Source organism: Sinohyriopsis cumingii, chromosome 1 (genome assembly GCF_028554795.1).
Source record: "Sinohyriopsis cumingii isolate HCF-2022 chromosome 1, ASM2855479v2, whole genome shotgun sequence".
Taxonomy (NCBI): domain Eukaryota; kingdom Metazoa; phylum Mollusca; class Bivalvia; order Unionida; family Unionidae; genus Sinohyriopsis; species Sinohyriopsis cumingii.
The window spans coordinates 121,679,211-121,697,382 of NC_142961.1; the positions used below are offsets into that span (position 1 = coordinate 121,679,211).

General features: G+C 34.2%; 1 protein-coding gene across 1 annotated transcript in view; it reads right to left on the bottom strand.

Moving 5' to 3' along the window:
- The window catches only part of LOC149807760 (ectonucleotide pyrophosphatase/phosphodiesterase family member 3-like), a 73,723-nt gene extending 56,244 nt beyond the window's left edge, over positions 1-17,479 (bottom strand). The window contains exons 1-5 of the mRNA XM_089960155.1: positions 17,253-17,479; positions 15,349-15,514; positions 12,208-12,327; positions 5,899-5,974; positions 1,709-1,742 (exon numbers count right to left, since the gene is read on the bottom strand). Of these exons, the coding sequence (XP_089816281.1) occupies positions 1,709-1,742; positions 5,899-5,974; positions 12,208-12,327; positions 15,349-15,514; positions 17,253-17,479 (623 nt within the window). The remainder of the gene's footprint in view (positions 1-1,708; positions 1,743-5,898; positions 5,975-12,207; positions 12,328-15,348; positions 15,515-17,252) is intronic.
- Positions 17,480-18,172: the final 693 nt, after the last annotated feature.

Here is an 18,172-nt window from a genome sequence, read left to right on the forward strand (position 1 = left end):
CATCCCAGGATGTAAATATGGCTGCCATCAGCATATTATCAATCTGTTGTATCATGGGCCATCCCAGGATGTAAATATGGCTGCCATCAGCATATTATCAATCTGTTGTATCATGGGCCATCCCAGGATGTAAATATGGCTGCCATCAGCATATTATCAATCTGTTGTATCATGGGTCATCCCAGAATGTAAATATGGCTGCCATCAGCATATTATCAATCTGTTGTATCATGGGCCATCCCAGGATGTAAATATGGCTGCCATCAGCATATTATCAATCTGTTGTATCATGGGCCATCCCAGGATGTAAATATGGCTGCCATCAGCATATTATCAATATGCTGTATCATGGGCAATCTCTAGATGTAAATATGGCTGCCATCAGCATATTATCAATCTGTTGTATCATGGGCAATCTCTAGATGTAAATGTGGCTGCCATCAGCATATTATCAATCTGTTGTATCATGGGCCATCCCAGGATGTAAACATGGCTGCCATCAGCATATTATCAATCTGTTGTATCATGGGCCATCCCTAGATGTAAATATGGCTACCATCAGAATATAATCAATATGTTGTACCATGTGCAATCTCTAGATGTAAATATGGCTGCCAACAGCATATTATCAATATGTTGTATCAAGGGCAATCTCTAGATGTAAATATGGCTGGTATCTGCATATTATCAATCTGTTGTATCATGGGCAATCCCAGGATGTAAACATGGCTGCCATCAGCATATTATCAATCTGTTGTATCATGGGCCATCCCAGGATGTAAATATGGCTGCCATCAGCATATTATCAATCTGTTGTATCATGGGCCATCCCAGGATGTAAATATGGCTGCCATCAGCATATTATCAATATGTTGTATCATGGGCAATCTCTAGATGTAAATATGGCTGCCATCAGCATATTATCAATCTGTTGTATCATGGGCCATCCCTAGATGTAAATATGGCTGCCATCAGAATATTATCAATATGTTGTACCATGTGCAATCTCTAGATGTAAATATGGCTGCCAACAGCATATTATCAATATGTTGTATCAAGGGCAATCTCTAGATGTAAATATGGCTGCCATCAGCATATTATCAATCTATTGTACCATGGGCCATGCCTAGATGTACACCATGACCATAACCACAACATTTTATTTAAAAAATCATTAAGTAATAACCTATCATAAGCTGTTACTTTTTAATGAACCTATAAATTAAATTGTTGTGTAAACAAACGTGTCTTTGAAGGCCACTTTTCCCATTTCCCAGTAGTGACTGTTTGAGACCAGTTTGACTGTTCTCACTGTTTTCTGGATTTTGTGGTTCAATCAAATATCCAATGAACAATGATCCTTCTGTGACCCCCTCCCCCCGGTAGAATCTGCCTCAAAGGCAGCTATACAAATGCAAGAACTACAAAACAGCTACCCCATTTGGTGCTGTAAAAGCCAAATTATGTGATGATCTTACATGGATACAGGCAATTTTAGTTGGGCTTGGGATATAGACAATATGGAGACAGTTTCACAATAAGCAAAACAAAGCATACAAAAGAAAGAGAAAAAAAAAATTATCAGACTTAATTAGTCTGAATTATTTAAGTTAGACAAACGAATTTTAGGAATGAAGAATCTTCATGTGCTTCTTGCTGACATAAAGAAAAATACCATGATAAAAATTTCCATAACAATACAACTTACCCATTGTACTTTTCATAATAATTAGGAAACATTCCTGAAAAAAAAATGAAACAGGAGTCAAAGAAGCAGATAACAAAATTTACTTTTCAATGTCCCAAGTTCACATATGAAGAAGCGAACCCTGCCCACTAATTTCAGTCCAACATAAACAATTATGCAATTATTGAGGTTCATTAATAAATATGTATCAAATGTATTGAGGTGCATGCTACGATATATATTCACTAATATGTTGACCCCAACTGCAAACAACACAGACTCTGTTGTCACATAATGTATTGACATATCAGGGTCAATGTTGTTTGTTCTAATGATTACTCCTAACAACTGCATATACCCAGATCTACCAGTGCATTATGCAATGGCAGATCTGGGTCTATTCAGGTTATAGTTGGGCTTGACTTAATTAAGTATATAAGATACAGTTGCCCTTAGTCTATCCCTTTTATCTCTAAAGACAAGGATCAAATTCCTGGTTACAATAAGATATTAAATGTCACCTTTGTTTGATAGTTCTGCATGGGTGACTATGGACAGCAATGACCAAGAAACCATTTACCTTTATTTAGGTCACATTGTGACCTTGACCTATAAGCTGCAGTAATGGAGCTAGGTGGCACTAATGTAATACTATTCCTTCATTTCTTTTTGTTTTCAATATAAAAAATGTTCACCATGGTCATTCCACTTATTACCCCTAACAAAATGCATAAACCATGATCTGCTGTTGCCTAAGCGATGGAAGATTTGGGTTTATGTAGTTTATAGTTTGATCCAGCTTGTAAATAAGTATAAATATGGTATGGAATTTTTCTTTTATCTAAAGAATATTATTATTTTGCATGCAAGTATATTTTTTTTTTTTATATTTTGATTTAAATTTCACCTTCATTCTTATATATCATTTTTTAAAGTGTTTCCAAGGGAAGTTAGTGGTATTTACTGAAGGCAAGAGGTTACCAGGCTGATGTTAGTTAGGCTACTTGTGACTTGAAAACAATACTCACCAATTTCAAAAGTAAATTAGTGGCCTTGTTGATAACAAGAAAATGTTTAATTTTGTTTTCTTATGTCAGGCACACAAAAATCAATCCAATCTGTTGACAAGACATACACAAGTTCTTACTGAACATATTTTAAAGCCAAATGGCAATTACATGCTATTTGTCTTGTCATTTTAAGCAAAATACTGGACTGAATAATTGATTTATATATACTCACTCATTAATTAATTTATTAGTTACAGGATGCAATAACAAGACTTTCAAGATGGCATATTGGATGCCTGCGAGGCACCATTTTCATCTAGTAATTGTTACGACTCTTTGGTCTTAAACTAAGAAATGAAAAAGAGCAAACAGCAACATGCTTTGTACAATTCAACAAATAATTTATTTCCATAGAATAAAAAGTTACATTTTAAAAAGAACATACAGTATCCCAAAATATTTTCTTAAAGTTCTATCACAAATTCAAATGTCTTGAGTTCCAAATGATTTCTAGTGGTGTACAGAATAAATTCCAATGCTGAGTGTACTGATGTGCCTGTAGTCACAAATGTGCTAATGTGTGAACAGTCATTTTATGTATCACAATGATATCATTCAAAATGTCCTTGAATGAATTCACTTCAATTCCAAATTAATGACTTAGTCCAAGTCAGAGTTGTACCAAAGACTATAAAAATAGTACCAGCCACTGTCTCACTTGGTACTCAGGATTAAGAGGTTAGTGTTAACACATTAACCCCTGGAGGATTTTGTCGTTTTCACCTGAAATTTGAGTAGGAAACACATTTTGAAAGCTATTTCTGAATACATCCGAAAACACCAAATTCCAGGTGATCTTTCAATAACATACTGCCTAGTTATGCTAGAAACATTGTTTTTCATTGGGCTGTTTGGCTCGTACATGAGCAGAAGGGTAAAATTTGGAGTTTTTTTTGTTGATGCTAAATGGACCCATTATTTTAATATCAAGACCACTCTTTATTCCAAATGCCCATCTTATCCTACTTTTTGCAAAGGTTCATCTGTCTGTTTGCACTTAATACCAGTTTGCCTTTGATCAGACCAAAAAGTCTAAAATCTGACCACAGGCGAATTTTGGGTAGAAAAAAAAGGGTCCAAAAAACAAGATTTTTCCCTCTGTATTTTGTAGTGCAACCAGAAATTCCAGATTATTTGGTATCATTGTAGAGCTACATCTGTCTACCTTCCTATAATACCACACACTTTAGTGTATCATGCATGACCTTGATGCTACAGAGCTCGGCAGTAGGCTACTACCTCCAGCATTGTTAACTCGTTGCCAGGGGCTAATGTGCTAAGACTGGTCGGCCTAGTCTTAGGATGATGTGACAGGGTGGAACATGAAGCTAAATGTCTGTGGCACAATGCCCCAGTGAAAGACATCACTATAAACTACCACACTGCAGACATTGAAACAATATGATTGAAAACATTGTTAATTAAAGCTATGTTAAAAATCCAAATCACAGATGCACATAAACACTAATTTGAATGAAAATATTGTTCACAAAACATGCACGTACAAAATTAGGAGAATATCAGAAGTGTCTCGTTACTTCCATTATATTCAACATATTCTTATTCACAGTCAACACTTGAAAGAAAATGCCATCAATTTTTTTAAAGTAGAGCACTGGTATATATTTTCAATTGTTTTTCAACAGTCAGTTTATGTCTCTGATACATTTCTAAACATCTGGCCGTAAGAAATAGATCAAATACTGCTGACCTGCCAACTCTAAAAATACATCAGTAATGCTGCCAATATGGCTGTAAGAAATAGATCAAATATTGCTGACCTGCCAACTCTAAAAATACATCAGTAATGCTGCCAATATGGCTGTAAGAAATAGATCAAATATTGCTGACCTGCCAACTCTAAAAGTACATCAGTAATGCTGCCAATATGGCTGTAAGAAATAGATCAAATATTGCTGACCTGCCAACTCTAAAAGTACATCAGTAATGCTGCCAATATGGCTGTAAGAAATAGATCAAATATTGCTGACCTGCCAACTCTAAAAGTACATCAGTAATGCTGCCAATATTTTTCCTCAAGTTTTCAGTAAGGTGCAACAAATTATTGTGCAGTGCTATTGATGACTTGGAAACAATGCATCTGAAATGTTCCGAAGTGTGACCTGAGGCAATGATGGCAAACATTATGTGTGTAAAATACAAGTTGACCTTAATGACATCCAATTCAGTTCCAAACCCCATGGAATTCAATGCCTCGAGTGAAGTCTCTGAACTTGATGTAGTCTTTGTTTTGTTTTGTTTCATTTCATTTTCATGTGGCAGTAACAATGATCTCTCTTGTTGTGAGCAAATACTCAAATCAACACACGATACATTATATGACGTATGTCATAGTGTTGGAACAAGGAATTCTGTCAGTGTCTTTAGGGATGAAAAGGAATGGACTAATTTCAGGTAACACATACTCATTTAAAAACAAGTCCTACTGCAAACCACATAGACCCAGATAATCTACAACAGAAGATTAAACTCACTCATCAACACAAGATCCTCGCTAATCCACCCCTTTTTTTATAAATTCACCTTGCTAATACATAGGCTAATCAGATAAAAGTAGGTCTCAAGCGAGTGGCAGGTTTGAGTTGACCTAATCTGTCACAGTAAATTACATTGTTGACATTCTGTTAACTATGTGACCTTATCTGAAAACATAGCAAGTCTGATTAAGCAATGTATCACAGTGGGTTTACTATTGTTGTAAAGGAAGTACAGAGAAATAACTCCAGAGAGATACAGACAGCATCAAGTCCAATTTCTTTAAGACTAACTTCCATATCGGAAATATCAAGTAGTTTCTTTTTATTTGTTGTAGCTTATAAAATACTAATTGTTACTGTTGCAGGTACAACTTTTGCAGACACAATCAAGCATCACATGACAAGTTGAGAAATCTGATAGTTTCACTCGTGAAAATATAGGAATGAAAAACAATTATTTGATCAGTAAGTTTCTGTACTTCAAATTTAAGTAATACATAGAATAAAAAAATACATGTTTTACATATTTGAAAATATAGAAATTAAATTTTTTTTACAAATATTTCACCAATAATCCTCTGTACTTCAAAGAAAAGGATATAATAAATGTATATTATTGAACTGCTAAATATACAACTCGTACCTTGTATTTGCACATCAGAGCCTGGCCAGAAATATGTTGCTGTCTTATGACCTTGTTTTTGTGCTGTAATCCAAATCTAAATAAGAAATTATAAGCAATTATTTACTGAAAATCTGGACAGTAAGCAAAAATTCTACAAAAGCCCAGTGTACAAAAAATAAAAATATACAGAAAATAAGCATATCCAGTGTACAGAAAATAAGATAACAAATTAGCAAATCCTTGAAAATAGGATTGTACAAAAAAGCATATCCATAAAATAAGCAAATACAGAAAAGTAAGCCTGTACAAAAATGAGCAAATACTTGAAAATTAAGCCATTACAGAAAATAAGCAAATACAGAAAGCAAGCATGTACAAAAGTGATCAATGCTTGAAAATTAAGCCATTACAGAAAATAAGCAAATACAGAAAATAAGATAGTATAAATAAACATACATAGGAAATATGCATTTACAGAAATTCAATGCATATATCACTCATCCATATTCATCACTTGCATGTGATGGGAAGTAATGCTGCAGTGCCGATTGTAGGTCTCTCAGTGTGTCCAGAATTTCGGGGATGATTTTCTTGTTTGAATGAGATTCGTTGATGGTAGGAAAGCAGTTAAGGACACTCTTCGAGACCTTACTTTGCCACAGTGACAACTTTTCATCAAATGACTTCAGTTTTGATGTTGCAGTGATGATGTTTTCCGATGGTCCTTGAAGACTTAAATTCAGTGAATTTAATTTGTCAAATAAATCGGAGATAAACTGAACCTTCAGCCACCAGATTTTGTCATGAAGAGAGAATCCAAAGTCTATTTTTTCAACCTCCAAGAATGAAATCACTTCAATCTCGAGATGGATGAGACACTTTAACACTTTTCCCCTTGAAAGCCAACAAACGTCAGTATGGTATAGCAGGCATTTGTAGTCTGAATCCATTGCTTCACAGAGTTGAGAGAAAAGTCGAGATTGAAGCGGTCGAGATTTGATGAAGTTTACAACTTGCGATTTCGAAACTCCCATGGCACACCTGCAAATCTCTCATGGCACACAGTTTGAGAATCACTGATATAGAGATATAGATGGTGTGATCCCACTATAGCACTCTCCGTTATAACATGAATTCGGATATAATGTGGTCATGGTGTGGCTCCCAAAATTTTATATACATGCAGTTTTCTTGTACACAAAAAAAAAATAATTCTTTTATAAGAGCATGAAAAAAAATGTAAAATGTTTGTTATCATTTTGGGGAAGAAATCACAAATGAACAATACAAGATGACTGTGGCATGGCTCCTGAAATTTTATATGTATTTTTCTCATACATGAAAAAATAGTTTTTTCTTCTTAAAAGTATGAAAAATAGCATGCAAAAAGTTTATTCTTGGATTGCATAGGGCTTCGGCAATGTCACAAACTGCATTTTTTCCTCCTCATTGGCAGCAAAATATACCACCTGGCAATTTTTATTATTATTGGCAGCATTGTTGGATGTTTAAACTTTTATGTATAACCACTGGTTTGGAGAGGTGAAATTCAGAGGCCTCATGAAAGAAAACCACAAACCTGACATAAAATGCACTGAAATGTATCTGTTGTTACACAAACAAATTATTTGTCCACATTGACAAACCATCTTAACAATGCATTGCTATATCATAATCTGCTTATGTTGATATCTAGCATGAGTACTTTATGTTGTAAGATGTCCACTTTTTTTAGCTGTCGATATTTCTGGTAGTGGAGATCAACTGGACTAGGCATTATCTCGTAATCCATCTTTTGTTGGATTTTTGTCCGTTCACTAGTTAATATATTTACATAGACTGACATTTGTATGTGGATGGTAAGCAAAATTCGTCTTCTTTTCACTCAGAATTAAATCCTTCAGAAAACTCACATTTTCTGTAGTAATCCCTGTCATTAGACCAGAACACCTGTGTCCCTGTCAACTGTTGACCTTTTGCTAAATTTCTGACGCATGCATGGAAGGCACCATCACTCTGCTACCACAGATATAAGAAAAAAACCCCCAAAACAACAACAACAAAATCTTACTTGTTGGTCTATTCATCTGGTGGGGAAAAACAGTGACTACTATTGACCAACTGAGGGCCACTTCCTTTTTTAAAATAGTTTGCTGAAATGTCAAAGAAAACATTATCTTTGAAGCACCGATTGTGATGAAAATGTACAAAGCAAATGGAAAACAAAAATCACTCTCAATCATGCAATACAATTATTTGATGTTTCTGACACAATAAGAAATGGGCATTTGCTTGGTTCTCCAGAGTTGTTTTTTTGCGGTGACTTCACTAATGCATGTACTATTCATCAAAGAAAGTTGACTACAATCTTCAAATAAAACAAAGAACCTTTCTTATAAGGAAGTCAGTACCAAATTTAAATAAAAGCAATGAAATCTGAAAGATTGTTTCATTTTCAATGTGATTGGAACACGTCTGCTGTGCCGTGATAGCTTCCTTTTTGCAGGGAAAAAGTTTATGCTTATGAATGCTATCAATGGTGGCTTAAAATTCAAACTTTTACCAACTTGGGACTTACTGAAAAGCAAATGTGCTTCATCTTTCATTCATTATGCGATTGTGCGATGTTTTTTTGACCTATTCGATCTGTGACAAAATTATTGATTATTTTAAATGTGTGTGTGTGTGCATATTTTCAATGGAATTACTTGTATTGTGGATTCAATGTATGTAATGAGATTCGCAGGTGAGTACACGGTGTTGATACATGTAAATAAAAACAGTATACATGTATATGTACCAATCTGTGATTCTCTAAATCAAGTAAAATATATATGCCTTCTCAGTTTTCACTACAGGTGTATTTTTCATTTAATATGCATCGATTTATGATAACTGTGCAAATGAAGCACATATTTTACCACCCGCATTTATTACCTACCCCCACCCAAGCCAAGTTTTTTTTGGTATATGCATCATTTTCATCAGCTAATTGACTTGGTTGCTTATAACACAGTTTGGTCTATAACATGGTTGGGTTCTATGGCTACCAACTACCAAGTTATAGCAGGGTCACACTGTAAATAGAAAATAAGCCAACACTTGAAAATATGTACAGAATATAAGATTATGCAAAATAAACTTACATAGAAAGTAACTGTACTCAGAAAGTAAGTAGATATGGAAAATAACTGTATGTGAACAGTCCCATATTTTTGTTGCAACATATATCTGTGTGCAAAATACACTGGGCATAAGAATCTGCTTTTTATGACTACATGTATTCTGTCCAAATTACAGATCCAGTCTGACTATTTATGAACCCTCTCTTCTTATGGCCATTCTTTTTGGCTATTTGTTCTTCTAGTGATCAATACTATTTACATGTATGTAGTTTGATGCAAATTTAGCTGAAAACTTGGGTATCAAACTTTTAACAACAGTCGTAGTGTGATGCATTTTGCTGTTGATAATTACATATAAAAAAGAAGAGACAACCTTCCATAACGTAAACATGAGTTTCAAGTGTGCCTAATACTGCTTGGCATACATTACTTAACTGTTTTAGAGAATCTGAAAATAGGTTTCTTCTTGTTTTGGTAAGAAATCTGCATCATGTTCTTACATAATTTTGACAATAAATGCTCTAAAGAAACATTCCCACTAATTCTGATAAAAAATGGCCCACCATTTCTAGAGAAGAAGTTGAAAATAAATATTCCTCCCAACTGCAATGGGCGCCACCCAGGACATCTATTTGATAGAGCATTCTTAAAAGAAATTTCAACCAAGTTTGATCAAAAATTATTTCATAAATTCCAAAGAAGCTGAAAATATATTTTCTATCTGGTTGCTATGGAAGCCAAAGCATTCTAAGGGAGACACCCAAAATACAATTTTGGGATAGCATGTTCTGTGGGATATTTCCTGCCAAGTCTGATCCAGATAGACCCAGCAGGCTTTAACACCATTTTTGAAAATAGCAAATTTGACCAGACACAGGGTCATGCCCTAAATTGCCATGGCCTTCGGTAAGGTGTGCAAAAATCATAGCCTAAAAATAACATGGCTTATTATCCACAGAGATTAGACACTACAAAACTATGAGACAAGTATGATTATTGCTATAAGATGGTTACAGAATCTACTTTCAATTTTATATCTTTACTGAAACAATGCCTTAACTAGCATTTAATGGTACTTCAGCACAACAATGGCTATATGGTGTCAACTAAAGGAATGTCTGAAAATCTGAAATTACATTTAGGAACATAAACCTTTCCAGATACTGGAAATTTTAGGTGCAAGAAGATAAAACATAAAACATAATGATGTTAAACAATTCAGTAACATGTCAAATAACAGATAAAGGAAAAGCTTGTTGAATACTTGAACATGAATAAAATTTACTGCATAAACCACATTCCTTTAAAAAGTTCCACATTTTCTTAGGTGGTTTGTCCATTTACATTTTCTTCATGCAGATGATGTCAAAATACTTTTGTGCCACAGGGTGGAAATTGGGTGGAAATAGTATGCAAAAAATTGTGTGGAAATTGTGTGGAAATTGACACACTCAACAAGAATGGGCTCTACTCTCGATAAAACAAAAGTGAGCCAAAAATTGATTGACTGATTTAAGAAAAGATGTTAAATGATGCTGATTTGCATAATGTACAATTCATGGGAATAATTATAAGCAACAAAAACACACGAAGCAGGAAGCAATTGACTGGTTCCCGTTATGAAATAAAAGCTACATATTACCACTTTTCCCTCTGGCTTTCACTTTTGTAACATTTTTTTAATCAAATGACTACTACCCTGAGGAGTTTATACAAACTTGATATTACAGTTATCCAACAAATGAAATAAAATTACATCTTTGTTCTCCTGACAAAGTTGTTTCTTTCAACAAATATATAAATAAACTTCATTTCCTTGAACAAAAATATAACAGACTCCATTTCTTTCAGCAAGAATATAAATAATTTCTTTGTAAGTACAAATATTAGACAGTGTTCCATTAATGCAGAGAAAATAATTTTTGTCAAAATTCCTAAATAAGACACACACTAAAACACAGATTTTAAATACATAGGAAAATACTACATCATCTTATGAAACAAAAATCAGATAACTGAACGGTGCTACAATATTTTCTTACAACATTAACCTTAAGTTTAACTATCAAGGGGAGATCACTCTAAGTGCCACTGACATAATTCAGATTTAATGTATACATGAAAAGAAAGCTGCACCAGTAAACACAGACAGAAAAACTTCAGTAGAGCAAGTTTACTTATTTTCATTTATATATGATTTGTGAATCTGAGGATGACATTTTTGTGTTGTAGTAATGGTTTTATCAATATGCATTTGTTTAAATTTTTCAAACTACATGTTTTGGCTGCAAAACCAAGAAAATAAATGCCACACAATTATTTTCATATGCCATAATTAATAACTATACCATAATTAATCTAAATATCTGGTCCAACTGATTTTCATGTTTTAAAATTTCTAAAAGTACATGCATTTTCTGGTCACAATTTACCCATACTATAAAGACCAGGGATTGAAGAGATAACCATCAGACAATGAATTTAAGCTGCTTTAATAAACCTAATTATAGCTTCTGGCCTTCAAAGGTTCTTAACCTCTTTCTGCAGGCTGAGAGGGCCCAAGACTGGTACATCACCAAATTAATGGATTTGTATTTCTTTAAGATATCTGTGTATTCTTGCCACTTATTTATACAATTTTTAGACATGAACTAGTAAGCAGAGATGGAACAAATAATTTAGCTTTCAACACATACTACATAAGGATCAAACTAAACGTCCTTTTCAAAATGGAGGCCATCAAATTTTCTGGACACAGGCCCATCACTTTTGTTACCATAACAACTGTCAATGGGCACATGTGCAAAAAGGGTGATGTCATTCCTACTGAAAAAGGCTTTCTTTGCTGAAAAATGCATGCTTTATTGAACCAGATCTTAATGCAACACCAGAACTGAAACCAGTATTTTTTAAAACTTGTATAAGAAAGCAGCAGAACAATATCAGGTAGGTGTTCTTTTATTTGCAAACAAAAACATAACACAGCCTAGTATGACCAATCCACTTCCAACCAGAACTTGCATGAGTACACAACAGAGATATAAATTTTCTGGGCAAAACATTTGGGTAAAATGATAATTTCCATTAGCACAAAAATTATGCGGAAAGCGAGTAAAACAATCGTTTTATAATGTCCAGAAATTTTGATAGTTAACAGTAATAATAGTTGCAGGATCAGTGTGAAGAACCATTCTTTACTTACTGGTTCCCCTCCCCACCAGCGAGTGTCACTGGCATTTGGACTGGACAGGGAAAAGCTGTTCCTTATATTCAGATCATACATGTTGTTGTCTATAATGCCATGTGACTCAGGGTACAATCCCTGAAAAATATTTGAAAGCTTTGATCTCAAAGTTAAATTTGCAGGCTTTGAAAGAAAAAGGGGCATATACAAACACATCAACACAAATGCATCCATTATGTTTCATTAACATACAATTTTTTTACATAGAAGACAGTGGTAGCTACAGAAATTTCAGAACAAATATGCCATATCTGCAAGTCATTGTTGATAATTTTCTGCAAGGTATTATGGGCAGGATTGGTACTACATTTCTTCTTTGCAAAAATCTTCCCTGAACTAGCAAAAGGACAAAAGTGTACCAGTTTTGCCTTCAATGCCTCACAGAAAAAACCTTGATGAATAATACTTTCAACTGAACTGACAGTCATCTACCCCCTAACAAAAGAGCTCTCATGATATCACTGTCTGACATTATCAGTTTTAATTTGGTTATACATTTTTTCTCCAAAATAACGGAAGGATGTACCATGTATATTTATATTTCAATTTACATGTTTTTTTACTGAAAATTTGATTCATGCAGAGATGGGGTCATCTGAACAGCATGACATACAAAAAAGTTGATAAATTTAGGGGTAATGTTGGAAGCTAGATTTTTGCAGTGCACAAGGATAGTGTAAATTTAAAATTTTAATGTTTTCATGACACAGTTTCCATTCAGAAATGCGTATAAGGTATGCACTGTGTTTATCCATTTCTTGACAGTATTCATCACACAATACTTAGAACTCTGAATTTTAACAATTTGAAAATATTAAGGGTACATTAAAATACTACCCATCACAAAGTGAAGTGTATGTCAATGTTGTTTACCAGAATGTTTCCTAACAAGTATATTGCTCACATTTTTTCTTGCCTGTTCTAACAACTTGTATTTGTATTAATAACCCTTTACCTCATGCAAGCGCCTTTGGACGCCACTATTCCATTCAAATACAAGCGCCGTTGGACGCCTCTACCTGATTTGCATACAAGCGCCTTTCGATGCCTGCCGTAAACATTAGCCATTTTTAGCAGGTTTTCGTAGTGCCACCTTTGGGGAAAAACCCCTATTGCTGTAGATACTACATTAATTTCTGTGAATGACCATTATGTCAAATCATGTTCATGTGGTCATTGTTTATGCTCTGGTCGAAATATGCTATTTAAAGTAACTGGGACATATTCTCCTCTCTCCAAAATGGAGGATTGCGGAGTTCGTTCAGTACTTATGGAGTTTTCATGATTAGAATCACAACTATGAAAGCTTCAATAACTTAGGCAGCAATTAGATTTTTAAATTATCAAATTCAGATGACACAGTGATGTAGACACAGACAAAGAACTTGTAAATTTCAAGTATGAGAAATTTCAGCTACAGTTGGTCATGCAGCTTTGCTGACTTGACGGTGAATGAGTTCTCTCAAGATTTTAAAGCACATACAAAATTCTTCAGTGAAAAATAATTACACAGCTATAACGATCAGAATTTACTCTGAAATTTTTCCATACATAATAGATGTGCACCAAAAATGTAAAATGGTGAAAATTGCTGTTAAATGTAACATACACTACACTGCTTAACAGTTAGCAGACAGGCCTATGTATATGGAGTCGAATAGGTAACAGGTGTTCTATTTATAGTGCACTGCACTGGATAACTTTGCTACATGTGTATCGAATGGCTGAAAAACCATACACTCTATGAAGTGAAGGGTTAATATGTGTATTGTGCTGAACAAACACTGTGCTTGAAGCAAAAACGTTTTGAATTTTAAAAAAATGTATTTTCCTTTCCCACAAGTTAGATTTAATTCTCAAGTGATATCTCCCAACTTTTATGCCAGTGCATGTGGCCCAATAACCTCTTGGCTTGCAAAGGCAGCATTCACTTTTTTTTGAAGTTGATAATCCTTTTGACTGAGCCACAAATTCAATACATATACTTCTTCAGTGCCAAGTAGAGTTCTAAAAATTCTTGTGTATGTCTGATCATAATTACTTAGTTTGCAAATGCTCTTTGTTTCATATTTACTCAGTGTCAAGTAAAATACAATGGTTGTTTGAACTCCCTGTGATCTTTCTGCACAAGTGACACATGGTCAGCTGCAGCCTTTAATAGATTTGACAGACTGTACGATCAAAGGACTACTTACAGAGCTCAAGCATAGTCTCAACATATGCACCCACAAAATACAATGAAGTCGAGAAAACAGAGCTGGACAATATTTATGATGACTAGGTGATGACAATTTGCAATGACTAGATGACAATGGAGGATTTCAGATGAATTCTTTGACTATGTTGAAGATAACTTTAGATAATGACATTTATAGAAATATTACTGTGAATCACAAAATTGTAGACTAACTCTTTATCTGTACGACGTATGGTGTTTGTGGATTTTTATCATGCAAATGGATTTAAAATGCCAAGCACTATGGATTTTAATAGATTTCATTAGTAAGTTGTCAATTTCATTTGTGATATATTCCACTCAATAATTGTATTTTAGACTGATTCTGTCTTGATTTTTCCTATCTATCAATCTAATCTCTGTCTAATCTATTTATCTATATTTCCAGTTTGATTTGTGTAATTTTCCAAAGTGCAACTCTGACTCACTGTCAACAGGTCACACCTTCAGACAGATCTGACTCAAAAAATACACCCTTATTTATAGGAGAGTCAATGAGAAATTGGCTTTTTGCAGATCTAAAAAATAGTGATGTCGACTAATAGTCAAGTATATATGCTATATACTAAATTGTGCTGAAATTCATTAACTGAATATCAACTAAAGATCAATCAAAATTCAATAATTCATTGACTTAGCAAATAAAGATTGACATTAGTAGTCCAATTAACATGAAATAAATGAAATGTTAAGGTACTTATAAATGTGAAAGGGAATCCAACCAGAAACCATACAAAATAAAAAACACGGCATGATAGACTGAAATACAAAATAGTGAGAGTGACCTGACTGAAAAGAAATCATTGATCAAATTTAATGAAGAGGTTAGGATGAGTAAAGTTACAAATTCTTTTTACACTCACCGTAACAATGGTATAGTGATTGGGGAAAGTCTTGGTGGGATACACAGACCTCATGTATGGAGCATGGATGCCACATTGGCTCAGACGTCCAATGTGAGGTGTGAAATTCCGCAGCAAATAGTCTGCCCGGAAGCCATCCAATGATATCAACAATACAGGCTGGTAACTGAAATTATTCATGACATTTATATCTAAATAACTAAGATTTCGTAATTATTCATTAAATTCAATAATTTATTAAACAGCATTGCTAATTTGTTAGTGTAAAAGGATAAGCAAAATGATTATGACAACGTTCTGTAAAAAGACATATTAGAAATGGATATTTAGGCATTATGTTAGGAAATATATTTCAAGAATATTCCTTGGACCCAATAAACATGAACTGTACTGTGCATGCAACATGAAAAAGCTTGAGAGCAACTTTAACAGGCATCAACTGTACACTGTTTTGATTGCGGATTTTTCATCACACGTTATACATGGTGGCCAGTATATCTGGTGGGAAGAACCATTAATCCACAGGAAACTACTGGCAAGCTTTCCCATGTAAGCAGGGCCAAGACTCAAACTCACATGGACAGAGGTGAGATATGAGTTATTTGTAGCACCTTTGACCACTTGATCTCCTGGGGCCCAAACTGGTGTTATAAAACCCGACTTCCATTTATTCAATTATTACTTTAATATCATGCCATGAATGGCATTAAATAGATGAAAAGTTAAAAGTAAAACCTTATAATACAGTCAGTTTATCGGACATGTTTCCAAAATATCTTGGCTAATGTTGTCTTTGATCATTTCAGCTACATGACCAATACAATATGTTCTGTTTTCTGGCAAACTTGTGTGCAAAATTTGATGACAATTCATTATTGACAATGTGTAATTTCAAAAAATTCAAACCACTTTCTCATCTTTCATAAAATCAATCACAGAAAAAATGGATAGTATTGCCAAGGATGGAAAGACATGCTGAACTAGTCCAGAAATCTAAACATCCTTGACAACTGCATAATTATGTAACAGGATAGCATGAAGCTGTAGTTTTTGCATAAATCCCTAATTGTTTCTACCCAACTACCGATTTCAATAATAAAAGTCTTTAATGTGATAAAAAATGCACAGAACGTAGTCAATTCATTCACTGATTTAGAACTTTTAACCTGACTGTGACCAGAGTGGTCTCAACACTGGCATCCTCTGCTGGTTTCATGCTTAATGGACTTTCCATACTAACATGGTGCCATAATGCATACACTATTGGTGAGTCTATTTTTCTCAGACAAATGAGTGGTATAGTTCATCCTATTTGGTAACTACTGGATAATTCTGTAAATTATCATAATGTCAAGAGTTTAGAGTTATATCCCTTTGCACATGATGAACATAGAAATTACATCACTTGTTAAATCCATGTGAAAGGCAAATCTGTAATTGTCATTCTTTTCCTTTGTTTGATTCAACATTGTAAATATTGGAAGCAGACAACATAGTATTTTTCATCTATGTACATACATGTGTAGTCATGCCTTTACCCCTTCACTGAAAATGGACTTGTCCAGGAACTGGAAATGACTGGTGAGCAGCATCATTTTTTATACTGAAAACTTCTGTTTGGAATGAAATGCGCAGATAATAATGCTTTTAGGGCACCCTTGGTCATAATCAGGTTTGAGGTTATAAATCAATAAATGAACTAAGTTCTGTACATCTTTTATCTCATTTGTGCTTTTCTGTTTTTTAAATCGGTAGTGGGATACAAGTAAACAGGGAGGTATATTCAGACTATAGATGGTATAAATGCTCGTCTATTTGACAGTGTTTATCTCTCTTTTGTTATTTGCCTACTTTGCATTTTTAAAAAAAATAAGATCAAACAAAAAACAAATGAAAATGCATACTCAGTTTGACATTGTGACTTTGTTGGACAAGGGAGATCAATCCACTCTTGTGTAAGTTTTGAAGGCCAGAGCTCCTCAGGAAGGAAGGTACGAAGTCTGGCTGCCACAGAGGTATCAAATAAGGTGAAAAAATTAAAACCAACTAGTAGCTCGATGTCACGAATCCTTGCAGCATTGTCGATCAGGAAATCTTTATTTTTCTGAAGAAAAAAACCCAGAGGAGACATATTTTAGATTATAGTATGTATGCCCTTCTTAAAACTTTCATATCACTTTACAGTCATCTTTCTCAAGGTTAAAATGTCATTACCCTACTGATAACATTACTGAGGCTTAACCTGTGTGGTGTGAGTTTGCCATGACAATTACACATTTCCATGATAGGCAAAAAAGACATCCAGAAACTCATTTAACCGACAAGTCTTTGGACAGTTGTTGATCTGGCAGTTTCTCTTCTTTCAGTTTAGAAAATTATGGTGGATCCAAACAAGAGGTTGCCAATTCTATTGTTTCATTTCATTTTTGCTCTCATGTAGTGACAAAATGGCATAAAATGCATGAAGAATTCAGACGACTATATTTTCACTAGTTGGCCCAGATGACACACCACATGCATATATTGATGTAACTCAACTTTCTCACCAATCAAAATGAGATATTTCAAAAAGATAAATGTCTCAAAAGTTGGGTACCAGTAAAAGCTACCTTGAAATAATAGCCTCATACTGGGTAGGCACAAGATAATTTTGACCTGCCAGAACAATGTAAATGAAGCAAGTACACCGACAAAATCTATTTAGATTCTGAAGGCATTAATAAAGGTGTTGAAAAATTTAACAAGAAAAATTCGACATTGATATTTTAGCCAATGGCCTCATGTAATCAGAGGCGCAGCATGCTCGCATTCGCACTGTGGGAAA